The 24,336-nt window shown below is 66.3% G+C and overlaps 8 protein-coding genes and 1 non-coding gene across 9 annotated transcripts; 4 read left to right on the top strand and 5 right to left on the bottom strand.

The window, feature by feature from the left end:
- Positions 1–103: 103 nt before the first annotated feature.
- On the top strand, positions 104–2,778 carry RHOBADRAFT_66183 (uncharacterized protein). The gene is made up of 16 exons (XM_018418888.1): positions 104–173; positions 306–353; positions 455–473; positions 540–717; positions 773–803; positions 881–893; positions 963–1,036; positions 1,105–1,134; positions 1,198–1,387; positions 1,462–1,537; positions 1,612–1,678; positions 1,801–1,907; positions 1,979–2,078; positions 2,145–2,155; positions 2,281–2,309; positions 2,418–2,778. Exons 2-16 carry the CDS (start codon positions 337–339, stop codon positions 2,631–2,633), a joined length of 1,158 nt encoding a protein of 385 aa, XP_018272320.1. The 5' UTR covers positions 104–173; positions 306–336; the 3' UTR covers positions 2,634–2,778.
- Positions 2,779–2,894: 116 nt separating this feature from the next.
- RHOBADRAFT_52305 (uncharacterized protein) lies at positions 2,895–5,083 on the bottom strand (the record flags this gene model as incomplete). The annotated part of the gene is made up of 9 exons (XM_018416274.1): positions 2,895–3,008; positions 3,072–3,166; positions 3,241–3,356; positions 3,591–3,733; positions 3,805–4,119; positions 4,183–4,306; positions 4,370–4,439; positions 4,515–4,779; positions 4,862–5,083. Coding segments are annotated over 9 exons (1,415 nt in total), but the record flags the coding sequence as incomplete, so codon positions are not given.
- A 336-nt stretch (positions 5,084–5,419) lies between these two features.
- On the top strand, positions 5,420–8,405 carry RHOBADRAFT_25315 (uncharacterized protein; the record flags this gene model as incomplete). Its single annotated transcript, XM_018412676.1, has 10 exons — positions 5,420–5,615; positions 5,722–5,855; positions 5,918–5,999; positions 6,079–6,211; positions 6,293–6,410; positions 6,483–6,629; positions 6,697–6,942; positions 7,034–7,501; positions 7,611–8,103; positions 8,185–8,405. Coding segments are annotated over exons 1-10 (2,139 nt in total), but the record flags the coding sequence as incomplete, so codon positions are not given.
- A 148-nt stretch (positions 8,406–8,553) lies between these two features.
- RHOBADRAFT_52303 (uncharacterized protein) lies at positions 8,554–10,036 on the bottom strand (the record flags this gene model as incomplete). The annotated part of the gene is made up of 3 exons (XM_018416273.1): positions 8,554–8,662; positions 8,743–9,092; positions 9,389–10,036. 3 exons carry the CDS (start codon positions 10,034–10,036, stop codon positions 8,602–8,604), a joined length of 1,059 nt encoding a protein of 352 aa, XP_018272317.1. The 3' UTR covers positions 8,554–8,601.
- Positions 10,037–11,144: 1,108 nt separating this feature from the next.
- Positions 11,145–11,225, top strand: RHOBADRAFT_t35. Its single transcript has one exon. It is a non-coding gene; the product is annotated as a tRNA-Val (tRNA).
- A 1,217-nt stretch (positions 11,226–12,442) lies between these two features.
- Positions 12,443–13,742, top strand: RHOBADRAFT_10302 (uncharacterized protein; the record flags this gene model as incomplete). The annotated part of the gene is made up of 8 exons (XM_018411984.1): positions 12,443–12,613; positions 12,679–12,725; positions 12,801–12,935; positions 13,003–13,080; positions 13,232–13,333; positions 13,432–13,508; positions 13,588–13,600; positions 13,673–13,742. Coding segments are annotated over 8 exons (693 nt in total), but the record flags the coding sequence as incomplete, so codon positions are not given.
- Positions 13,743–14,782: 1,040 nt separating this feature from the next.
- Positions 14,783–17,233, bottom strand: RHOBADRAFT_34896 (uncharacterized protein; the record flags this gene model as incomplete). Its single annotated transcript, XM_018413243.1, has 8 exons — positions 14,783–14,958; positions 15,038–15,203; positions 15,273–15,356; positions 15,434–15,597; positions 15,700–15,799; positions 15,898–16,261; positions 16,326–16,747; positions 16,884–17,233. The coding sequence occupies 8 exons, from the start codon at positions 17,231–17,233 to the stop codon at positions 14,902–14,904; spliced, it is 1,707 nt and encodes a 568-aa protein (XP_018272315.1). The 3' UTR covers positions 14,783–14,901.
- A 586-nt stretch (positions 17,234–17,819) lies between these two features.
- On the bottom strand, positions 17,820–19,426 carry RHOBADRAFT_52300 (uncharacterized protein; the record flags this gene model as incomplete). The annotated part of the gene is made up of 2 exons (XM_018416272.1): positions 17,820–18,050; positions 18,117–19,426. A coding segment is annotated over one exon (1,309 nt), but the record flags the coding sequence as incomplete, so codon positions are not given.
- Positions 19,427–20,137: 711 nt separating this feature from the next.
- On the bottom strand, positions 20,138–22,858 carry RHOBADRAFT_52299 (glycosyltransferase family 5 protein; the record flags this gene model as incomplete). Its single annotated transcript, XM_018416271.1, has 4 exons — positions 20,138–20,351; positions 20,431–22,397; positions 22,461–22,787; positions 22,849–22,858. The coding sequence occupies 4 exons, from the start codon at positions 22,856–22,858 to the stop codon at positions 20,196–20,198; spliced, it is 2,460 nt and encodes an 819-aa protein (XP_018272313.1). The 3' UTR covers positions 20,138–20,195.
- Positions 22,859–24,336: the final 1,478 nt, after the last annotated feature.

Here is a 24,336-nt window from a genome sequence, read left to right as displayed (position 1 = left end):
GCTGGTTGAGCTCGCGGACGGCACTCGATCACTGCCCCGCGAATCTGGCCTTTTTTGGCGTCGCCGCCGCCCTCCTTGCCCTCCTTCCCACGCCCGCCGCGCTCGCTTTTCCTCCTCCTCGCTCTTCGGTCAGCGCTACTCGGACCCGCCCCACCCAGCCCGACCGCCAGACGGTGCGTGCGCGCTCGCTCTTTGTCCTTGTCTCCTTGCCCGGTGTTCCGGCGACTCTCCTGCCCTTCCCCTCGCACCGCGATCCTCCGAAGCTGGCGGGCCCTTAGCTGATTAGATGGCCCTCACCCCGACAGACACCCGCCGCCAACGAGCGCAACTGGCACCATGGGCAACGTCTTCAGGTGCGCTCACCCTCCTCCTCGTCGTCGCATTCTCTCTGCCTGGCTCCTCGCCGCGTGCCTGTCCTGATCGTCGTTCGTCGACTATTCTTCTGCGCTCGCAGTGTCCCCATCTTCATCATCGTGCGTCCCTCGCCGTCCTCACCCTCGCCGCCGCCATCGTCGCGAACTGACTCTCTTCCGTCGCAGACTCTTCGCGAGACGATCGAGGCGGCCATCATCATCTCCGTCCTGCTCGGTCTTGTCGAGTCGCTCGTGCATGACAAGCCCGCCGACGGCGACGACGTCGTCGAGAAGCTCGACGCCGCCGAGCGCAAACGGTTGATTCGGCGCATGCGGCTACAGATCTGGGCAGGCGCCCTCGCCGGTACGTCCTCCTCTATCGCTCTTTCGAGATGTCGAGCTGAATGTCGCCCCCTCAGGTCTCTTCATCGCGCTCTGCATCGGCGCGGCGTGCGTCTCGGCCTCCTTCTCTTCATCCTCCTCACCTTCTCCTGACCAGACTTTCTCCTCCCTCGTCCCTGCCGCAGCTTCATCGCCGTCGTGAGTCTCTCTCACTCGTCCCGGGCACGTCGCAGAACCTTTTCTGACGACGTTCACGCCCTTGCGCAGTTCTTCACGACCCTGTCCGACCTTTGGTCCAAGTCGGAGGAGATCTGGGAGGGCACGTTCTCGCTCATTGCTGCGTGCGTCCCACACACACTCTCTCGGCCACTCTCATACGCTCCTTGTCACTGACAGGACCGGCCCGCAGCGTCATCATCTTCGTCATGGGCCTCACCATGTCCGTCTCCTCTTTCTCTCGCTCTCTCGAGCGATTCAAGTCCTGACTCTCGCGTCCTCGCAGGCTCCGCATCGACCGCTCGAAGCTCAAGTGGAAGGCAAAGCTCGCCGGCGCGTTCGACAACAAGGTCGACACGTCGACCTTGACGGGCAAGGACAAGCGCGAGGCCCGCAGGTCCAAGTGGTCGCTCTTCCTCCTTCCCTTCATCACCGTCCTTCGCGAGGGTCTCGAGGCGGTGGTCTTTGTCGGAGGAGTGCGTCCCGCCGTCCATCGCTCTCTCCAGGACGCGGCCCGGACCTGACGCTCGGCCCTCTTCTTCGCTCGCAGGTTTCGCTCGGTCAGACGGCAAAGGCGATCCCGCTCGCCGCCATCACGGGCATCTTTGCCGGTCTCGTCATTGGCTGTACGTCGTCGTGTTCGCCGTCATCGTCGGGCAGGGCGAGCGAGAGAAGGCTCACCTCGTCGACCTTCTCAAAGACCTCATCTACGCCTCGGGCTCGCGCGTCAACCTCTCGATCTTCCTCGTCATCTCGACCAACGTCCTGTGCGTCCCAAAATCCTCTTCGAGCCCTGCAGGCCGCGGTTGCCCGGCGTGCGGGTGCTGCACGGCGACAGCCACCTGGAGCCTTCTCCCGACCCCTTTACTGACTCCCTCCCCTGCTGCAGCTTCCTCCTCGGCGCCGGCCTCTTCTCGAAGTGCTTCGGCTTCTTCCAGATCTACGCCTACAACCATCGCGTCGGAGGAGACGTCGCAGAGGCCGGCAGCGGTCCGGGTGCGTCCCCTCGTTCGCCATTCTCTCCTGTGGGCCCACCTGACCCTTGTCGTCCCTCTCGTCCCACGCAGGCTCGTACGACCCTACTACGGGCTTGGTCTGGCACGTCGCGTACGGCTCGCCCGAGAACAAGTTCGACACGCACGGCTGGTCCATCTTCAACTCGATCCTGTGCGTCCTCCTCTTTCCTCTTATCTTCTCGTCGCTCAGGATGCTCACGCACCTCATCGCCTACAGCGGATGGACGAGTGAGTCGCTCTTTGCCTCTCCCGGGTCATTGTCGCCGTCGTGGCACCTGCCGCGCTCGAGCCTCGAGCGGGTCGCCCTCTTCTCGCTCTCGTCCGCTGACTGTCTCTTTCCCTGCCTCTCGCAGACAACGCCAACGTCGGCACCGTCGTCTCTGTGAGTACCTTGCTCTACTGTCAGGCCCCGTGTCGGCAAGTTCAAAGTGCCTCGAGCCCGCGCACTGACCCTCTCTTCTGCCTCTCTCTCCCTCGCACCCGCCCGCAGTACTGCGTCTACTGGATCGCCTGCATCCTCTCCCTCGTCTACATGAAGTGGTCCGAGGGCCGCACGACCATCTTTGGCCTCAAGTCGGCCGCCTGGCACCGTCGCGCCGAACGCCGGGCCCGCGCCGACGAGAAGGAGCAGTCGTCGAGCCTCGAGAAGAAGGACTCGGTCGAGTCGCCCATCGACGAGGATCGGCAGTTTGCGTCGCACGTCTGAGCGTGGGCGAGGACGGCCTGAGCGAGCGAGTGAGCGGTCCTCGGCGAGGGATTGCTCGCTAGCAAGGGATGCAGGAGTGCGGGCAAGGGGTTCCGCAGTCAGTTTCAGCCTCGGTCTGACAATTCAGCAGTTCTCTCGATCCTCGCCAAGCTTTTGAGAGTCGCGAGCCTGGCCCAGAGAGCCGAGCAGAGAGAGCGTCGCGGGGTCGAGGCGCGGAAAGGAGCAGCCTCTCGAGTCGAGCCGGCTCTCGCGCGCAACGAGACATGGGGAACGCGTAACGTTACAGATGCGCTCCGGGGTTGCAAAGGTGCTATAGAAAGGGCGAGAGCCGGCAGGGCGAAAGTCGAAGGAGGGGAGATGCGCAGGAGGGAGCGACTGTGGGCGGGCGGGGAGGTGAGCTGGGAATCGGGCGCAAGACGGCGCGAGAGGGGGCGCAACTCAGTAGTTGTAGTCGACACCGGCGACAGGTGCCGCTCGGGGGCCGAACGAGCCGCCGTTGGTCGCGCCTTTGGCGGCAAGAGCAGTCGGGCAACCTGGAGCGGGGAGGTGGACAGCGGGCAGCTCACGTGGACGGCAGGACTGGCTCGCCGAGAGAGAGAGAGCTCACCGTTCGGCGCAGTGAAGATGTTGACCGCGCTCCCCGAGCTGACGAGGCTGCACAGGGCGACGACGAGGAGGAGGGCGATGAAGGCGGGGGAGGAGGCGCGAGGCATCTCGGCGAGGCTGCAGGGACGCGTGCGGGTCAGTGTGTGCCGGTCTATGGACCTTGTCGAGCGAGGTGCGCACCTGACTGGCTCGGCGGGTGGTGCTGAAGAGCGTAGTGGACGAGCCTCTGTCCAATGATCGCGGGGAACGGCGAAGCGCGCGACGAAGGCAACAACACGACTGCTTTGCACGACAGACTGCTCGAGAGACGAGTACAGACAACACTATGGCTGGTACGCAGGGAGAGCGGACCCGCTCGCCTCGGGCTCGGGCCCACGAGCGAGTCCGACCGGCGTCGACAACTCGACGGGCGACGAAGGGAGGAAGATCGGGAGGGGGACGTGCAGGGCGGCTTTGGCAAACACGGTCGAGTGCAGGTGACACGTGAGCGTATACTGTAGAGGCGAGAGAGTCAGTCGAGTCGGGGCAAGGAGGAGAGAGGGGGAGAAAGATCGAGGCGGCGCACCTTGACGCTCAGGCCTCGGCTCTCGACCGTGCACTCGCCCTCGGGCACCTCCATCTCGCCGGCCCACTCGAGCGTGCCCTCCTCCCGAGCGGCGACCGGCGCGAGCTCGCCCGCTTTGAGGCGCACGGCGGCCCACTCGAACTCGCGGCCGCTGTTCGGGTTGGCGATGGGCGCGGTGCGGATCTGGCGGGCGATCGAGGCCGACGGCTTGAGCTCGTTGGACTGGAGCAGGTGCATGGCGGTCGGGGAGGAAGGGCGGAGGAGGAGGCGATAGCGCAGGGACGAGGTCGACGTGAGGAGGGGGTCGCAGAAGATCTGCGAGGGAGGGCGACATGGTCAGTCAGGTCGGGAGACGGGCACAAGAGGGCAACGACGCACCGTCGCCTCCGTTGACAACCCGCCAGGCTCGTTGCCCTCGAACTTGAGCTGCTTGGTCATCGTCGCCTGCGAGGGCGGACCCGAGGGGGGCAAGGGGAAGACGACGGGCAGGTCGAGCGACAATCTGCGCTCGAGTCGATTGTGAGTCGAGTCCGCCAGATGCAGCAGGAGAAGGGGTGGGACGTACTTGTCGTTCTGTCGGTACCAGCCCTTCCTCGTCCCCTCGAGCTCGAGCGACCACACGACCGAGACGCCGGCTGCAGGACGCGAGACGGTCAGAGGGGCTGTCTCGAGGCGAGAGGGAGAGGTGGAAGAGGCGCGAGGGACGAGACGAGACTCGCCTGCGTCGTACTCCTTCTGAGCGAAAGCCGGGAGGATCTGCCCCTCGGGCGGGAACGGCACGGCGACCTCGTACAAGCCCTCGCCGGGCGATGACGCCGCCGTCGAGGATGCAGACGCCTTCTTGTCGGGCCGAGCCGAGGTGGCGGTCGACAGGAGCGGGATGTCGAGGTCGAGGAAGGTCAAGCGCTCGGGCGTCGTGATGGGCATGCCGCCGCCAGGAGCGCCCATGCCGACGTTGGCCGCTGCGCCGGCTTGCTGCAGTACGGTGCAAAGGTCGTGAGCGGACTGCAAGGCTTCGAGAGGGCCCTCGAGGGCACAGAGAGGGAGGGAGACGGACCCAGCGTGCCTTTCCCATGACGTTGACGCGACTCTCGGCGACGAGGCGGAGCGTGATGCGCTCGTAGTGGGCGTCGCCTCGGAGGCGGATGGCGGGGTGGACGGTCGAGCCCGGGCAGACGAGGCCAGGAGGTGGCAGCCGGAGCGAGAGTGCGAGGCGGGAGCTCGAGGCCGACAGCTCTGTGGGCGGCTCGACAGCGGGTGGCGGGTTCTTGTGCGCCATGTCGAGGGTCGCTAATGAGAGGCGACAGAGTCCAGCAGAAAGCGCGTGAAGAGAGCGAGCTGAAGCTGAGGAGGAGGAGGAGGAGGAGGAGAGAGGGAGCCTCGGCCGTCTCTGCTCCCTCTCGTCGACCGTTGACAGCCAGCAGCTGGCTGCTAGTGAATGCTCAGGAGCGCATCTCTACGCCTCGTCCACCTCTCGCGCCCCGCCGTCACTCGCCTTCACCGCCTCGCCCCCCTTCTCCGCCCGCTCTCGTCCTCGCCCCGATCCTCGACCAACATGAGCGCACCACACCCGGTCCACTCGTTCGCCGCCCCGAGCGACCCGGCAGCCGCCATCCCGCCATCCGGCGCACCCACCACCGCCCCTAACGCCGACGCCCACCCGAAAAAGGCCACCAAGGACAAGAAGCCCAAGAAGGACAACCTCGCCGCGGGCATGGCCGCACTCGAGCTCAACCCGCCACCACAGTACCTCGCGTCCCGCGTCGAACTCTTTGAGCGCCTCAAGAAGGAGGCCGATGACAAGCTCGCCAGTGCGTCTCGCTCCCCCTCCCTCCTTCATCTCTCCCTCTCCGTTCCCCCTCGCGACCGCATTCACCCTCCGACACGAACGTCAAACCTGATCATGCACTCCCGCAGGCATGCCCCGCGAGCCCATCACCATCACGCTCCCGGACGGCTCGACCCGCGACGGCACCAGCTACGAGACGTCGCCCATGTCGGTCGCCATCAGCATCAGCAAGGGCCTCGCCGACAAGACCGTCATCGCCAAGGTGCGCCCATCTTCCCGTCTCGGCTTCAAAGAGCGTCGACCTGACCCTCGCTCTCCCACCAGGTCGACGGCGAGCTGTGGGACCTCGACCGTCCGTTCGAGAAGTCGGCGTCGCTCGAGCTCCTCGACTTTGAGCACCCCGAGGGTGCGTCCCATCCTCCTCTTCCTCCCTCGCCGAGCCCGGCAGGACCACAGCGCTGACACTGCTCACCCCGCACGCACAGGCAAGAAGGTCTGGTGGCACTCGTCGGCGCACATTCTCGGCGAGTGCTGCGAGCGCCATTACGGCTGCCACCTCGCCATCGGTCCTCCGACAGACGACGGCTTCTTCTACGAGATGGGCATGAACAGCGACCGGTGCGTCCCTCCTCTCCTTTCGCCGTCTCCCCCTCTCTCTTCCTCCCGCTCGAGAATTGACTCGACCCTTGTCGCCAACAGCGTCGTCGCGCAGACCGACTACGAGGCGCTCGAGACGCTCGCCAAGGGTGTCGTCAAGGACAAGCAGAAGTTTGAGCGCCTCGAGGTGTCCAAGGAGAACCTGCTCAAGATGTTCGAGGTGCGTCCTCGCTCGCCGCCTCTCGACGTGGCTCGTCGCACCCATACTGACCGAGCGCTCGTCGACACGCAGTACAACCCGTTCAAGGTGCACATCATCAACGACAAGATCCCGGACGGCACCTCGACGACCGTCTACCGCTGCGGCCCCATGATCGACCTGTGCCGCGGCCCGCACATCCCGCACACCGGCCGCGTCAAGTCGCTCGCCATCCTCAAGGTGCGTCCCTCTTGTTCCCCCACATTCTCGACCATCTCGCGTCCTGACGCTGGCCTCGCCCTCGCAGAACTCGTCGTCGTACTTCCTCGGCGACGCCAACAACGAGTCGCTGCAGCGCATCTACGGCATCTCGTTCCCCGACACGGCCCAGATGAAGGACTACAAGAAGTTCCTCGAGGAGGCGGCAAAGCGCGACCACCGCCGCATCGGCAAGGACCAGGAGCTCTTCTTCTTCCACGACCTGTCGCCCGGCAGCTGCTTCTGGCTCCCGCACGGCACGCGCATCTACAACACCCTCGTCGAGTTCATGCGGGTTCGTCACCTCGCCCTCTCTCGCGTCGCCGTCGCCGCTCTCGCGAGAGCCCCGCACTGACCCCTCTTTCTCCTTCCGCGCGCGTCCACAGTCCGAGTACCGCAAGCGCAACTACCAGGAGGTCATCACGCCCAACATGTTCAACTCGAAGCTGTGGGAGACGTCGGGCCACTGGCAGAACTACGCCGACGACATGTTCAAGCTCGACGTCGAAAAGGAGACGTTCGCGCTCAAGCCCATGAACTGTCCTTCGCACTGCCTCATCTTTGCGTCGCGCGACCGGTCGTACCGCGAGCTCCCGATCCGCATGGCCGACTTTGGCGTCCTGCACCGCAACGAGGCGAGCGGCGCCCTGACGGGCCTCACGCGCGTGCGCCGGTTCCAGCAGGACGACGCGCACCACTTCTGCATGCCCGAGCAGATCGAGGAGGAGATGGACGTCTGCTTCGCGTTCCTCAACGAGATCTACGGCACGTTCGGGTTCGACTTTGAGCTCAAGCTGTCGACCCGCCCCGAAAAGTTCCTCGGCGAGATCAAGACCTGGGACGAGGCCGAGAAGGTGCGCTCCCTTGTCTCTCTCTCCCTCCCTCTCTCCCGCCGCCGTCGTCGTCGCCGTCGTCGTCGTCGTCGTCGAGCGTCTCACTGACTCTCTCGGGCACGTGTCGCAGATGCTCGCCAAGTCGCTCGACAAGTTCGTGCCGGGCAAGTGGCGCGTCGACCCGGGCGACGGCGCCTTCTACGGCCCCAAGATCGACATCACCATCTCGGACGCGCTGCGCCGCAAGCACCAGTGCGCGACGATCCAGCTCGACTTCCAGCTCCCGCAGCGGTTCGAGCTGTCGTACCGCTCGGCGGCCGGCGACGACAAGAACGACGCGACCGACAAGCTGCTGCGCCCCGTCATGATCCACCGCGCCATCCTCGGCTCGGTCGAGCGGTTCACGGCCATCCTCACCGAGCACTTTGCCGGCAAGTGGCCCCTGTGGCTCTCGCCGCGCCAGGTCCTCGTCATCCCTGTCGCCGCGCCGCACAAGGACTACGCCAAGGAGGTCGCCGCCAAGCTGTGGGACGCCGGCCTGTACGCCGACGCCGACCTGTCCGACTCGACCCTCCCCAAGAAGGTCCGCAACGCCGAGCTCGCCCAGTACAACTTTATCTTTGGTCCGTCCCGTCGCTCTCTCTCCCTCTCTCTCTCGTCGAGCTCTTTCACTGACTCGGGTCCTCTCGGCGCCGGTACGCAGTCGTCGGCTCGGAGGAGATGGAGTCGCGCTCGGTCAACGTGCGCAACCGCGACGACGCCGGCAACAAGAAGGCGCGCACCGAGACGATCAAGCTCGACGAGGTGCTCGACAAGCTCCTGCGCCTCAAGGACCAGAGGAGGCTCGACAACGAGCTCCGCTAGACGTACTTCTCTCTCTCTCTGTCTTGGGACGGGCTGCAGTAGCGAGCACATGTGCATGGCGCTCTTCGCGAGGAGGGCGAGGAGAGCGAGAGGACTGAGTTTGCCCGGCTCGAGCGAGTGCAAGTCAGGCTCGCTCGCGACGGTGGCTTTCTCTCTCTCTCGAGTCGACTCGGCTCTCTGCATCTCTCGCGCGCACCCTTGGCCGCGCTCCTTGCGTAAGAAAGTGTGAATTTCGCCGGCGGCCGCACCGACCGCTTCTACTTACCCAGCCGCTGCCTGAGCGCACGCTGCGCCTTTCTGCGCTTCTTGAACTTGTGCCTGTGGGTGCGACGGCGAGTCAGTCGTCGTGCTTGAGCGAGGACGAGAGCAGAGAGAGGGGGAGAGAGAGTGGGACGCACTTCTTCATCTTGGTCCTGCGCTTGCGCTTGGTTGAGTCGAGCCGGATCTCGACGTCGCCCGCGTCGAGGTCGACCATGTCGGCGGGGAGGAAGACGCTGTCGCCGCGCCCGAGCCCGACGGCGACGTCGACCCAGCCGTCGTGCTCGCGCCACATGCGGATCGAGCCCTGCGCGTCGGCGCCCGCCTCGAGCGACGGCGACGGCGCGAGTGCTGGCGTACCGGCGTAGTAGGCGCCGGCCTGGCGCAAGGGCTCGCCCGCCGCGTCGATAAAGTCGTTGCGGGCGTGCCACCGCCAGAGGAAGTTGGCGTGCGACAGGAAGCGGTCGGCGACGCCCGAGGCCTCGTCGGGCTTGAGCGGGTCGACAAAGTGGTACGAGAAGGTCGAGGAGAAGGGCGTGGTCGACGAGGATGAGGGGGAGGACGCGACGGCAGCCGACGAGGAAGGGGAGGTGAAGGGGGCGAGGAAGGCGAGTTCGGCACGACACGGCGCAGCAGGTGGGCAACGGACCACACTGGGCCGTCGCTTCACGCCTCGCTCCCTCCTCCCCACTCGATCCGCCTCGCCGTCGCCGCTTCGTCCACCTCGTCCCATGTCCGACCTCGACAAAACGGGCCGACAGAGCTCGACAAGCGTGCGAGCTCGACGCGCTGCATGAGGTCGGCCTCCTCGGCCGCCTCGGCTGCCAGCTCCTCGTCGACCGTCTTGAGCGACTGCATGGGCTTGAGGCGGGCGAGGTAGGGCTCGCCGACGGGCGAGCCGTCGTCGGCCTGGTCGACGACGAGGACGTCCTCGTCAGCCTCGGCGCGGGTGGCGAGCAGGTCGAGGCGCTCGCCGGGGACGTGTGCGCTGTCGGTGGTGGCGGCAGAGGTGGAGCGGCGGGTGCCGAGGGGGAGGGGGAGCTCGAGGAGCGGACGCGGGCCGGCGAAGAAGGCGTCGAGGCCGACGAGGCCCTGGCGGACGTGCGGGAGCTCGAACGCGCGCTTGAGCTCGGGTTGGGGCGACTTCAGGGCGGCGAGGGTGTTGGGCTTGGCGGCGTGCGAGGGCTTGGGTGCTGGGGACGAGGAGCGGGGGGAGGGCGAGGCGGAGGTGGTGGTGGTCGTGGGCTTGTTGACGCGCGGGGAGCCGTCGCGGCTGCTCGAGCGGCCGGCAGACGAGCTCGAGCTGTAGCCACAGCGACCCGAGGGCCTCAGGGCATCGCCCACGGGCGCGGGCGCGAAGTGCGGGTGGACGAGGGCTCGGGACCAGTGAGCGAGGGCGAGCGAGCCGGACGGGCGCGGCAGGCGGAGCGGCATGGCGGGTGCTGCGCTGTCGAGGTGGTGTAGCCTGCTCCTGGCTGGTGGCGTGGGCTGTGCGAGTCGAGGTGAGGGTGCGCGGCGAGCGACAACGCTTTCCTCGGCAGCTCTCGTCCTGCGCGCGACCACCATCTCGCTTCTGTGCTCCGTCCGGCTCTGCTACTCCACCCCTCGCGGTCGGCATTGGCTCTCTCGTCGCCGCTTCACTTGTCTGCCCCGGCTTGAGCCTCCAGCCTCACGCTTCAGCGGCCCGCCGACGTGCTGTCACCTCCTCCTCCTCCTCCCTCCTTCACGAGCCGGCTTCCGCTCTCGCGCACGCCGCAGCTCGCCGTCGCTGCCCAAATTGCTCTCGAGCGCGCTCTCGTTCGTCCCGCTGCGGACGTCCGAGAGCCCGCGCAGCTAAGTGCGTGCAGGCCGGCCCGGCCCTTCTCGCGCTCGCCCACCGTAACGTCGAGGACGAACAGCTCGACCTCGCTGGGAATCACTTGCTCGGAGCCGTCGAGCGCAATCGCGATCGTGACTGCTTGTGCGCGGGCGAGCGGGGGGGGCGCGTGGTGTGCAGAAGAACGGCGAGCCTGACAAAACGATGTCGTCCGAGCACGCTACGCAGCTCTCGCGCACTTCTCGTCTGTCTAGGACACCGTAGCCTGACACGTGATCTCTCTCGCAGGCTTCGGCGGCGACCGCGAGCGTGCCGCTGCAGACGGCCTAAGGCCGGGCGCTAAAGCGACCGACGACATCGACGACGAATGATCGCTCGTTCTCTCGCTCTTGCACCTTCAACTACCTCGGTACTGAAACAAAGCACTGTTCGACGTCCTTCGTTCGACGAGAGCCGACCGAAAGAAGCAGCAGTGCTGTGAGCAAGGAGGAGCGCCTGTTCTGGGGCAGAAAGCGACGCTCGCGCCGGTCGACTTAGGGAGAGTACGTCAAGCGAGATGCGCGTCACGGCCCTACAGCGAGCGTACGCTGCAGCGAGAAGCTGCGTGCTCGGACACCAACGCCGAGGAGGGCGGACCGTGCACGGGCGCCCAGGTCGGCCTTCCCAAGTCCGCAGACCTTGTACAAAGCTTTGAGTCTGTTATTTTGAGCCCGGCGCCCTAAGCAAGGTTGCATGGTGTAGTTGGTCATCACGTCAGTTTAACATTCAGTTCACTGAAGGTCCTCAGTTCAAACCTGGGTGCGATCATCTTTTTGCTTGCGCGGATAGCGTAGCGTAGCGCAGCGCTCCAGAGGGGCTCTGGCGCTGCTCTGGACGCTCTTCGACCCTCCCTCATCTTTGGCGGTAAGCAGGGTCGCGACGGCGGCGCTACCGGCGCAGGTCGTTAGACACGCTTTCGCTCTTGCTTCCGCTGACGAGCTGCAGCCTGTACGCTCGCCGAAGCGAGCAAGTCACTGTGAGCAGACCAGACAGGAGTCGGCGTCGCGACACGATCCGACGGGAGCGGGACGATCGACGACAGGTCCGTGCGCGCTTGTCGACCCTGTCCAGCTCGACTGAAGCCACTTCCGAGGCGATTCGTCTGCTCGTTCTGGAGAACATGTAGCAAGCGAAGCATGATGGTCGACCGCGGTCGCAAAAGTGCGAGATCCGGCACGAGAGGGGCGCGAGACGAAGAAGGACGTCAACTTGGGAAGGTCAACCACGACGTGCTCTCGCTCGACGGTGAAGAGCGGACGGACGCGAGATGGCTAGCGATGCTCAGTGGAAAGGGACACAGCGACCGCGAGGGTGCTCGGGAGCCAAGTGGGACAGAGAGGATCGTCTGGACCCTCAAGAGCGGCTGGACGAGACCGAGGCGCTCGTCCCTCGCCTTGTGTGCGGTAGCGGATCGTTCCTCGCAGGCTTGACGTCGTCACGGTCCAATTCCGCGCGCCGGGCAAGATGAACGAGCGCCCTAGACGCTGTCTCAGTACTCAAAGATCCCTGCCCTCCCGGGGTCGGTGACCCCGTCATCGCCGCTGCACTCGCAGACCAAGGAGGATCGACACCCGGCGACGAACCAGACGAGCCGTGACCGCCTCTCAAGGAGCTCGAGCGATCGGTTTTTCGACTTTCTGTGACCGCCGCCCGAGAGGAGAACCCTTGCGCCGGCGCACCTCGAGCTTTCCCTCCTCCCCCTGCTCCTCGCCAACGCTTGCTCGTCCGCCCGCCGACCATGTCAGAGCTACCGACCGTACATCCCGGCCAGACGCACGTTCACGTTCCGACCAAGCACAAAGGCGGCTCGTACCTGCGCCGCCACCTAGGCGTCGGCGCTCACAAGGGCGACCGTCACGCCGCTCGCCTGCTCAAGTCTCGTGCGTCGACTCTTTCACTCGAGCGTGTCTCTACAGGCCAGCCGACAGCAGCTGACCTCGTCGCATCCGTCGTGCTGGCCCCACGAGATAGACGCAATCGCCTTCCTCGGCGAGTTCGTGGGAACGACCTTGTTCTGCTTCTTCGCGTTCGCCGGCACGACGGTCGCGTCGCTGCCTGCCACGTCGGTCACCGACTCGGGTGCGACTGCGACCCAGGGAGCCGTCCAGCCGTCGCCCAACACGTCCTCGCTTCTCTACGTCGCCCTGTCCTTCGGCGTGCGTCGCCCTCGAGCCGCTTCCTCCTCGTCTCGAGCCGCCATTGACGTCTCGCTACTTCGCAGTTCTCGCTCGCCGTCAACATTCAGATCTTCGCGGGCGTGTCGGGAGGGTGAGCGCTCCGTCCGAGCGAGTCGAGGGTCCGAGCACGGCGAGCTGACCACTGTCTCTCTCCCGCACCGTGCAGCGTCTTCAACCCCGCCATTTCTCTCGGACTCGCCCTCATCGGCGCACACACGCCTGTGCGCGCCATCATCCTCACGATTGCGCAGGTGCTCGGCTCGATTGCCGGCGCCGGTATCACCTCGGGCCTCCTTCCTGGGTGCGTCGCTCTTTTCCCCTCCTCTGCGCACAAATCGTCGAACTGACGCGTCGCATGTCTCCCACAGTCCGCTCAACGTGCGCACGACGCTCGTGGCAGGCACGTCGGTCGTGCGAGGCCTGTTCATCGAGATGTTTTTGACCTGGTGCGCCCGCTCGAGCCTCTTCCCCCCTCTCTTGCCCGAGCCCGTTCCTGACTCTCTCTACGTGCGCAGCCTACTCATGTTGACTGTGTGCGTGCTCGATGACGTCTCCTCGACGCCGCAGCCGGTACTGACCCGTCAACATCGTCCGCAGGCTCGTCCTCACGGTCGAGAAGAGCGCGATCGGCGCCGAGGCGGGCTCTACCGCCCCCGTCTGCATCGGTCTTGCGCTCTTCCTCGGCGAGCTCGTCGGAGTGTGCGTCTCGAATTCCTCCCTTGTCGCACGACGGCGAGAACGAGCGTCGGTGAGCCACGAAGCTGACTTTCCCTCGTCCGCCTCTTCTCGCCTTGCAGCTTCTACACCGGCGGCTCGCTCAACCCGGCGCGCTCGATCGGCCCCGACATCGTCATCGGAACGTTTGACTTCTATCGTGCGTCCTCCCGCTCCTCCTCTTCTCCCTGCCCGCCCCTCTCCCTCGGTCACTGACGCCTCGAGCATCTTCCGTACAGACTGGATTTACTGGTGCGAGACCTCGTTCGCGCCCTTCCTCCCGGATCGACACTGACTTTCGTACCGCGATTCTCGCATCGACAGGCTCGGTCCCGCCATGGGCGCTTGCCTCGCCGTCGCCTTCTGGAAGCTCATTCGTTACGTCCACTTCGAGCTCGGTCCCAGGGCCTCGGTGCGTCCACTCCTTCCTCCTTCTCGACGTCTGTATCGTCAGGAGAGGGTGGCTGACTTTGCGAGTGCAGGGAACGCCCGACGCCTCCAAGATGCTCCTCGACGGTGGCGCCGGCGGTGCGCCTGCTGGCGACCTCGAGAAGGGTCCGAGCAACGCTCCCGGGAACCACCTCCACCCCACGACGTCCACAGCGTCGGACAACCGCTCGGTCATGTCGGTCGTCGTGCCTCCTACCCCCGAGCCCGAGGACCGCATCGCCATGCTCGAGACGTCGAACCAGCGCATCGAGGCCATGCTTCGTGCGCTCACGTCGAGTCACGACGCCGGTGCACACAGTCCGGGCACGACGGCTGCGGGCAGCCTCTCGGCGTCGAACCATCGCAAGGTCTCGACCGACCAGGTGCATGGCACCGATCAGCTCTACACGGTCCCTACGACCGGCAGCTCCCACTACTAGACCCCTCTCGTCCCCTCTCGCACCCTCCGCACGTTCATAATCTCCCCCCTCCTCCTGTAGCCGCCTCCCTCCTTTGCAACCTCCCTCTCGTTCGACCTTCTCAACTTGCCCCTCCTGCTCGACGCTCGACGCGTGTGGCTCGCGCGCACGCGGAAGCAACTCTGAGCGCCGTGCCGACATTCACCGATACGTGGCAGAGCGAGTGAGCTCAGGAGAGCTCTACGCGTGACCTTCTCCGCGAGGGTCCGTGCGCGCTCTCCAGCTCGATATCTGCCGCCAGCGGCGGCGTGCGAGCACTGTCGCCGTGACTCTTCGAGCGCTCAGGCCCAAGCTAGCGTCTCTGCATCGAGCTAGCTCGGCGAAAGCGAAAGCGAGAGCAGCGGACGACGCGAGGAGAGGCCCGAGAGGTCGACATGCAACGAAACGAAAACTTTGTCTCCTCTCCTCTCGCTGCAATGAGTCGTATTGAGGACTGGGTAGAGAACTCGAGGTCGTGCTGGGCAAGGCAAGAGTCTGATGGTACGACAAGGGGAAAGAGGCGAGGGTATCGAGCTACGAGGGGTGGGCGACGAGCTGCGTACGGCGACGAGCTGCGCGCAGCGACGAGGCAGGAAAGACCAAGTAGGTACGGGGGATGAGAGAGAGGGTGGGTCTATCAAAGAGGACGAGACAGAGCATGGTAGCTCAAGCTTGCGCGAACTTGGACCGCGCTCGGAGGACTGGGCCGTACTTGATGATGAGCTGCACGACGAGAAGAGAGGTCAGGTCAGTTCCCGTCGAGTCGACGTCGCCGAGGAAGGAAGAGAGAGAGGAGACGCACCCAGAGGAGCGGCATCATGAGGATCGAGACGCCGGCCAAGAGCGTCGAGCCAGGGCCGATTCCGAGGACGGTGAAGTACCGAGCTCCGAAAAGCGGGAAGGCGGACGCGATGGTCGAGCGGAAGAGGTCGTTGGCCGCCAGGTTGCTGGCGGCGTACTTGGGGTAGCTGCGAGAGGGAAAGAGACGAGTGAGCGGACGCTCGGAGAGTTGACGAGCTCGGACGAGGGAGGCTCACCTCATGGCGACGTAGACCATGATGCCTTGGAAGGCGAGGAAGATGCCGGGCAGGTAGAGGCCGGCGCCGACGACAGGCACCATCCTGCGAGAGGAGGGAGGAAGAGAAGGTCAGGTCGGTCGCTCGCTCCTCGCGCTAGGCTCGTCCGAAAGTCGACGCACCAGTGCACGCTCTCACGAGCGGTCCAGCCGAAGATGAGGAGCGACAGGGGGATGAACGGCGCGGCGATGAGGGCGATCTCGAGGCGAGCTTCGGGCTTGAGGTTCGGGTCGCGCTCCATCCTCGGGTTGAGGTGGTACTTCTGGTAGAGGCAGTAGCCCGTGAACTGCAGGACGAGACTGTGTGTGAGCTCTTGTCCTCTGCGGTTCGGCGAGGCTCGCTGAAGTAGAGGGAACAAGGACGAAGGGGGGAAGGGGCCTGAGCGTACCGTGATAGCGGCCGAGACGATGAAGGTGAGGTACGGCAGGCCGCCGACGCCGAGCGAGAAGTGGTGGATCTCGTTGAACGTGAGAGGGAAGGCCTCGAACCTGTTGACGAGAGGACGTAGGGGAGAAGAGGCGCGGCGGTGGGAGAGAAGGTCAGTGACGGCTCGGGCGACGAGAGGGGGAGCGGATGGAGGACGCACCAGAGGTAGAAGATCGCGTACACGAGGGCGATGTAGCAATGGCAAACCGCGAGAGAAGGCTCGACGGCGAGGCGGAACGCCCTCGAGATCGTCTCCTTGAGAACGTGGCCGAGTTTGTCGTCCTCGCCGGCGTCGACCTCGGCCGGCGCCTTGAGCAGCGTGTTGCCCGTAAGTTTGCGCAGTCGCTCGGCGCGCCGGATGAGGATCGTCGACTCGAGCGTCTCGGGAAAGGCGAAGAAGAGGACGACGAACGCGAAACCCGAGATCCACAGGAGCTCGAGCAGCGGCCACCGCCAGTTCATGCCCTGCGCCGCGAAGCCACCGATGACGGGGCCGGCGATCGGGCCGCAGACGGCGCCCATAGCTGCGAGAGGCGAGGCGTCAGGACGAGGAGGACCGAGAGGAGAAGGAGAGAGAGGAGGACGCACACCAGGCGCCAATTGCGATCGCGAGCTGCTTTGGCGCAAAGATGTCGCCCATGCTCGCTCCTCCAGTCGCGAGGGCCGGCGAACCGACGGTGCCCGACAGGAAGCGGAAGACGAGGATGGTCGCGACGTTCTTGGCGAGGACCTGGGGGATCTGGAAGACGACGAACAGGGCGAGGCCGATCATGTAGACGGGCAACCTGCCCCATCTCGGGATCTCCTGCATCGGCGACAGGACCATGGGCGCGATGCCGTAGCCTGCGACGAACAGCGTGAGGCCGGCCGTCGCGCCGACCTGGCCGATGCCGAACTCGCTCATGATGCCCGGGATGGAAGACGTGTAGATGGCGCTGCCGACGTAGACCGAGAACGTGAGGAGCGAGATGAGGCTCGCGACAAAGAGGCGCTTGCGCGACGACCAGTTTCTGTCGACGAGGAGGAGGGGCAGGCGCGAGTCAGTTCGACCTGTACGGACAGGCGGGACCGCAAGAGCCGCTCGCAGACGAGAGCAGCTCCTGCGAATGCGCTCGAGTGGGAAGGAGAGGGAGAGAGGGGACGCACAGAGGACGGTCCGGGTCGTTCTCCTCAAAGTCGACGAGCCACGGGTACCGCGCCGACGGCGGCTCGATGGCGCCCGAGTCGAGCTGCGCCTGCTTCTCGACGTCGCCTGCGTCGCTGCCGAGCTGCTTCTGCTCGGCGCACACGCCCGAGGCGTCGACGAGCGTGACGGCGCCGCTCTCGAGAGTCGGCGCCTGCGAGACGGTGCGCGGGAACGGCGACGGTTCTTGACGGCTCAGGTACCGCGCAGGGACGACATAGTCGCTGCGCTGGTCGGCGTAGGGCAAGAGGCGGCCCTTGGACGCCCAGTTGACGATTTGGCCGAACGTCGAGTCGCGAACGAGGTCGAACATGGCGAGGGGTGCGTGCGTGCGCGCTCGTCGGGGTGTGGCTTGAAGGACGAGGAGAGATGCGTGCGCTTCTTGCTGGTGGTGGAGCGCAAAAGCAGACGAGCAGGGAGTGGAGGAGAAAGCTAGCGAACGAGCGGCCGGTGGAGGTGGAGCCGGCGATGAGCTCGAGCTGAGGAAAGCGTTCGTCTCCCCGCACACGACGCGGTGACTGAGCACTGACAGAGCGCGTGTGTCCGAGGGCTCGCCGGCTTGGCGCGATCACACACTTTGCGAGCGTTGCTCCACGCCGGTCGGCGCTCGCTTACGCGAGTACTCGGTCGGACAGCGGGTAGCCACGGAGAGCTGCTGATGACAAAGTGGAGGCGCGCGTCCGCGGAAAGTGCGGTCGTCTCGGGAACCCGGGCGTGCTTTCTCGAGCGTCCGAGATCGACGTCTTACGGAATATAATCTGCGCCGTTCGGACCGCAGCCTCTCTCAAGGAGCCAACGAAGCGCGAACACAGCAGCAATGTATCGCGAGATGTGTCTGAAGCAGGAGAGAGCTTGAGAGAGAGACCTCGAGAATCGCTCGCCAGACGAGGCCGAAGAAGCTGGTACGAGGTTGCGCGTTGACAGACTTCAGAGCTCTAGGAATGGGGAATGCGGGTACTGCTCGAGGGGAATCTCGGCGCAAGGAGGCGCAGAAAAAGGCCGGTGGTAAAGACAAGGGAGGAAAAGGCGAAGGAGGTATTCGAGGTGAGGGTGGGGGAACGACAGACAGGTCCGAGGCGGATACAGGAAGAGGGGCCGTCGAGGAGGAGAGGGACGAGGATGTGCAAGAGCTGCGCGAGAGAAGGGAGAGTCAGGAAACTATCTCGACGAGCGAGAAAGGGAGACGGGGGACGCACTTCAGGAACGGAACTTCGACGAGAGGACGTCGCTGAGCGCGAGCCCGCTCGAGCCCTGCATGTCGACCACAGCGTTCGACGACGGCCTGCTCGCGACTGGAGGAGGGCGCTGCGGCGCTGGCGAGCGCGAGCGACGCTTGAGCCCGCACGCCGACTTGGCCGACGAGTCGAGGCTTGCGACGCGCTGCACCGTGATTTGCGCCGCCGCAAACGACGACGACGAGTGCTCGGAAGGGCTGAGGCGAGGCGAGGGAGGCGGCGTCACCTCGGGCGTCGTGACGGGCGAGCGGGTTCGAGGGGAGAGGGAGCGGAGGAAGAGCGACGTGCTCGCGCGCTTGCGCATCTTGGGCGCGGCGAGGTGGGCGTGAACGTCGGCGACGGACGGTGCTGCGCCCGACGAGGACGACGTCGGAGAGGCGGGCGAGTGGTGCGAGAAGTAGTCGCGCCCGTCGCTCGTGACCCGGCGAGTCGGCTGCGCCGCCGCCGTCGACGGCAGGCGAGGAGGGTGCGAGCACGTCGCCGAGCGGTGTCGCAGCGCCTTGATGGGGCACGGCGCCTTGCGCGACGACGACGCCGTCGACGAGGCAGAGGTCGACTCGCCCGCAGAGAGCGTCGGCGAGCCGAGGTGGCTGTAGGCGCCGGGCGACTCGACGACGGGGGGCTCGTCCTTCTTGGCGTGCGCGTGCGCGTGTCCGAGCGGCGCGATCCACCGCAGGCCCTGGGTGAGGACGACGAGGCCGGCCTTGACCCCCTTGGCCTTGCCGCTGCCCGTCGCCGACCGCGCCTCCATCGCCTCGACCGCCTCGGCGTCGACGAGCGTGTCGGCCTCGCTCGACGTCTCGTCGCCGCCTTCTCGCGACGACAGCGAGCGGCGCGACCGGCCGTCGCGCTCGTCTGCCTCCTCCTCCTCCTCCTCGCCTGCCTCGACGACGCCGTCAAGCTCGTGGACGGCGTAGTTGCCGGCCGTGCGGCCCGCGTGCCGGTGCACAGGAGGCGGACGACGGTGTGCGGGGCGGAACGGCGCCGTTACGAGCGAGTGGAGCGAGTCGAACGCGGTCGGTTTCGCGGGGTGGGCGCGCGTCGAGGAGGAGGAGGACGGGGTGGTCGGTCGAGGGCGGGTGCGGGGCGTGTCGTCGCTCGAGGGGCAGGTGGGAGGGTGCAGGTTGGTGACGGCGTAGAACAAGGCCGTCAGGGCGCCGAGTGCGCCGAGGAGCAAGGCGAGGACGAAGGTGCACGGCCGCTTGAGGAGGACGAGCCCCGCCCTCGCGTTGGCCGGGAGCGACGGCAGCCAGCGCGCACACAGGGGCATGCTGTGCTGCAGCTGCTGCACTCGATCTGGCGCTGCGGCGAGGTTGGTGTGGTGGGCGGACGAGGTCGAGCTTGCCGAGGCGAGCGCGCGTCGCGGTCGTTCCACTCGAGCGGGTGGGTGGGTCGCGTGGGTCGACTGGATGGTCGTCGTCGCTCGTGTGCGGGGTAGCGAGGTGCGCGGCGACGGTGGTGGTGGTGGTCGGGGAGAGAGCTGTCAAGCTCACGCAAGCTGAGGCACGAGGCAAGCCCGAGTCGACCGAGTCGTTCTCGGGGCGGCGAGACGGACTTGTTCCGTCTCCGACGAGGGCCCGAGCCAATCATGGCGGCGCGTGCCAGGAAGCGGACGGATCTCTCGGCTTTCGGACGCTCCCACACCCGTCAACGCTGACCTCGATTGCCTGGCCCGCCGCGCTTTGCTCAGCGCGGCTAGGCGTGCCCATCTAAAGCCCCACCTCGCCCCTGCTGCCGGCCGTCTTCGCGCGAGACGAGCGAGACCCGCCGCCCGCCCGCCGTCGACGTCCCGCCACGGACCGCCTCCTCCGCCGTCTCGTCCGGAGCCTCCGCGTCGACCTGCACCTCGGCCTCGTCGCTCACGACCTCGACGATCGGACGCGAGGGCTGCTCCTCCTCGTCCTGCGGGCGCGATGGCCTCCTGCACTCGGGCGTCACGACGCTCGGCCTCGCGGCGCCTGGTCGGCGGTCGGCGCAGAGCGACCGAGGCGAGGTAAATCGGCGACGAGAGGCCCAGTGAGGGCTTGTCGCACGCTTGCACTATGAGCTCGAGGGCATGACGGGCCCTGATCGGGCGGGACGCGAGGAAGGAGGAGGTGCGTGTCGCGGGTCGGGAGAGGGCGACGGCGGATCGGCGAGCGGAACGCGGCGACAACGATGCCGCAGTGCGAGCGCATGCGAGTAGACCTGCTTGTACTGCAGGCGTACAGGAACGAGATCCGTCAGGGCCGATCGACCCAGAGAGAGCGAGAGAGAGAAGAGAAAGTGGACGCACCTCCTCGACGGGTCCTCCCTCGCGATGCCACGACAGCGCGAGCGCATTGGCGACGAGGCGGCGCACGAACCGCTCTTGAGCGTCGACAGGACCGTCTCGCCGAGCTCGCCAGTCCCGCAGCGCCTGCTCGGCCGCTCGTCGGAGCTCGAGCCTCGCTGGCGCGAGCTGCGCCTCGTCGGGCCGCACGTCGTGCGCCGCCTGCGAGTAGTCCTCCTCGGCGCCCTGCGCAGTCGACGGCAATGACCACGATAAGGCGTCGCGACGGCGGTGCGGGAACAGGTCGAACAGGTACGAGTTGGCGGACGGCTTGGGCGCCGGGACGAGAAACTCGCGCAGGCCGCCGACGCCGGTGCTGAGAACGGGCATGCCAAACAGGAGCGCCTCGGCGGCGACGAGGCCGAACGCCTCGCTCAGGCTCGGGACGAACGCGACGTCGCTCGCGAGGCGCAGGTGCGCGCCCCACTCGGCCTGGACCGCCGAGGTCGTCGGGGTGCGGTCGTCGACGAGGGTGACGTGGCGAGGGTAGCGCTTGGCGAGGCGTGCGAGTTCGTCGAACGGGTAGTTGTTGCGCGCGCCGAGGAGGACGAGGCGACCGTCGACCGAGGGCGCCGACAGGAGGTCGACGAGCGACGAGAAGAGCTGGCACCCTTTGTTGTACTGGTACCGCCCGATGAAGAGGAACCACGGTCGGTCGACGTCGTCGGGCGAGAACAGGTGCGGGAGCCGCTGAACGACGAGAGCGCGGGCGCGAGCCTTGGCTGAGGCGAACGAGGCGCCGAAAGTTGCCGGGTCGAGGACGTCGACGCCGACGTGCGGGAACGCGAGGCCATGCGCGACGAGCTTGTCGTTCGTGAACGGGTTCCTCGAGCGCTCTGTAAAGTCGAGGCCGTTCGTGACGCCGACGAACTCGCCTCGCGCCGCTCGCGACGAGATGGACGGCATGACGAGGTCCTCGAGGTGGAACCGGAACTTGCCCTCGACGATGTCGGCCGCGATCGAGCGCGAGACGAACGTCGCAATGTCGGCGAGGTCGATGCCGAGCGCCGAGGTGAACAGCTGCGTGCCGTCGCGGTACAGGTACGGGCGCAACGGGGCGAGGGCGTCCTGCCTGCGCTCGGCCGGCGCGACAAAGTGCTCGACGTTCGACGCCAAGTTCGAGTACTCGACCTCGTCGAGCGAGTCGTGCAGGGTGTAGACGACGGCGGGAGCTGCTCGGCTCGAGGTCGACTCGGCGGCGTGGTCGAGTGTGTCGCCGTCGCGCAAGTAGTACGCGACCATGGCGTTCGTCGCACCATGTAAGTGAACGACGTCGACAGGCGAGCGCGCCGTGGTTGACCATGAGGCGGCTCGAGGGCCATCCACGTCGTCGACCTCGGGGTCGGCAAAGCCGACGGTCGGGTTGTCGACGCCGAGGTGCCGCACGAGCTCGGCCGCGGCTCGCGCAAAGTACAGGTCCTTCCACTCCTGCTTGAGGGGCTTGTACGCCGAGTAGATGTCGCCGGCGTCCTTGGCTCGGAACGCCGCCGAGAAGGGGCGCTCGACGCCGGGCCCGACGAGGTAGACGTCGATCGAGCGCGGCCGAGGCTGTCGCGCTTCGACCGGCGCGTCGAGAAAGTCGAGTGAGGGCGTGTACTGCCACTGGAGGAGCGACACGGCGCAGGCGACGTGGCGGACGCGCCCGGTCGACGGGTTGGCCATGAACGGCACGGACAGGTTGGCGAACGGGACGACTTGCCCGGGCGAGTACAGGTCGCGCAGGTACGAGTAATGAGGGAGGACGACCGCGATCGACAGGTCCGACGACTCGGCTTGAGCGACCGAGAGGGCCGTGAGCATGACGCCGAGTCCTCCCATCGTGGCGGGCCCGAACTCCTTGGCGACGTGCAGGACCCGAGTCGACGGGCGCAGGCTAGTCGGGAGAACGTCGTCGAGGTGGCGGTACTGCTGCGGGGTGTAGGGCCGCTTTGCTGTCGACGCAGAGAGAATCAGGGCTGGCCACGTCGCTCGGCGGCGAGAGAGGCAGGACGCACCAATGACGAGTGGCGGCCTCGCCGACCAGCGCAGAACCGTGTAGATCGACAGGTAGGCCGTCACGACGAGAAGTACGCCGACGAGGAGGACCGTCCTCCACCTCCGCCGCGCGAGCGAGCGGGTCGACTCGAGGACGCCGACACGGGGCCGGGTCGGCTCGCCCTTGGCGCCGACCTGCAGGTTCGCCTGCACGGCTGGGCTGCGCTCTTGCAGAGCTCGCCGACGTGGCGAGAGGCGGTGGACGAGGTGCGGGCGAGTCGAGGGAGCGAGGGAGGACGTGTCGCTCTTGCGGTCGCGCGGCGGCGTTGAGGGCGGTGCGAGCAAGTCTGCGAGGGAGATAGTCAGTATCATGCTGCCCTCGAGTGTCCACAGAGAGCGTTTGCGCACCGAGGACCATTGTTGGCCGACGTGGGTCGACGAGGAGCGAGGGCGACAGCTCCGGCGACCGGTGTTGGACAGGCGGCGAGCGCAAAGTGCTCAGGCGATGCTGTGCGGTGACGAGGTTGCTGTACGCGCCATCAAGGCTGGTGTCGAGGTCGAGAGCGAGGTGGGTCGAAGGTGGGGTAGCGCGGGTCGGTGGGAGGTGACGCTCGCGCTTCGGGGGGTGGCGGTCTGCTGTGCTGCTGATGGATAGCAGCTGTGCGGTGCTGTGGACTGCCACACAGGCGAGCCAGGGGCCGGGGTGTGGGTGCTTGCAGCTTGGCTCGTCTCTCGGGCTCGAGGGGAGGCTCAGCTTCTCGCCCGACTTCAAAACCGGCCGTCGTCGTCGCACCTCTCTTCTCTCCTCATCAAAAAAGCAACGTACGCCGCTACTTTTTCTCCTCCCTCGCTCCCTCGCCCTCTCGAGCGTCCAAGCTGACTCGCCTTCCCTCCACAGCCTTCATGCCACGCTGCCTGCGTCCTTTTAGACGCGGTCAGTGCCATGAGCTGCTTCGGCGGCTCTGATGAGGGGGAGATGGACCACCACGCCGGTGATATAGGAAGCGGCCCGTCGCTCTTTGCCTCGCCTGCTCCCTCGAGGGGCGGGGCCCTCGCGCGGTACCGTGCTGATGACCCGGCGACAAGCACACCCACCCTCTCCTGCCCCTCCCTCCTCACTTCGACCTCGTCTTCCTCGACCTCGTTCCCCTCGTCCGACTGGCTTTCCCTCTTGGTAGGTGGCGTTCGCCGCAATGCACGCGTTTTCTTCATCAGCTATTCTCTTCATGAGCGAGACGGCGAGGCGGGCGAGCTTCGAGCGCGATTCTTCCCCCACCTGTGCGCCCTCGGTTCCTCTCTGTCCCCCTTCTCCGTCGACGAGCTGACTCTTTCGTCCCTGCAGCATCGCCACTCGCGACCATACTCACCGCGCCGACACCGCCTCGAGCACGACGGCCGCCCTCTTCATCTTTGCCAAGTCGCCCTCGGACCCTCTCCTCGTCGTTCCCCCTTCCCCCTCGACCCCTGCCGATGAAGGAACATGATTTAATGAGTCCGATGTGCGACGCGAGGGTCCTCTCTCGGCGCGGGGCAGCCAGTGCGCGTCGAGCTGCCGGACCATCCCCCTCTCGAGAGGGACCCGGCGGTGCGGCGCTCGCCGGTCCTGCGTGGACGAGGCTCTCTTCATCGTCCACACCTGGTGACAATCTCTCGCTGAGGCATACCCCGTCCATCGTCCCCTCCCTTCCTCGAGCGCAATGCATCTCGTTCTCATCCTCTTTCGCTCGCCGAGTCCGAGATCTTCTGCGAGTCGAGCACAGCGAGCGTCGCGAGAGAGCTTCGATACGACGCAGGAGAGCCTAACGCAAGAGACGAGAGCCGCAGACCGAGAAAGAGAGAGAGCAAAGGAGGCGACGGCCGAAGCGCATGGACCCCCTCTAGCTCGTCGCTCGCCCA

This window comes from Rhodotorula graminis (genome assembly GCF_001329695.1).
Source record: "Rhodotorula graminis WP1 unplaced genomic scaffold RHOBAscaffold_4, whole genome shotgun sequence".
Taxonomy (NCBI): Eukaryota; Fungi; Basidiomycota; class Microbotryomycetes; order Sporidiobolales; family Sporidiobolaceae; genus Rhodotorula; species Rhodotorula graminis.
This window is presented reverse-complemented; position numbering and strand designations above follow the sequence as displayed.

Bases quoted from the DNA above. Each gene is read 5' to 3' on its own strand.
- RHOBADRAFT_66183 (XM_018418888.1), top strand. The intron at 718-772 runs GTACGTCCTCCT...TCGCCCCCTCAG, and splicing joins CTGGGCAGGCGCCCTCGCCG to GTCTCTTCATCGCGCTCTGC. The intron at 1,388-1,461 runs GTGCGTCCCGCC...CTTCGCTCGCAG, and splicing joins CGGTGGTCTTTGTCGGAGGA to GTTTCGCTCGGTCAGACGGC.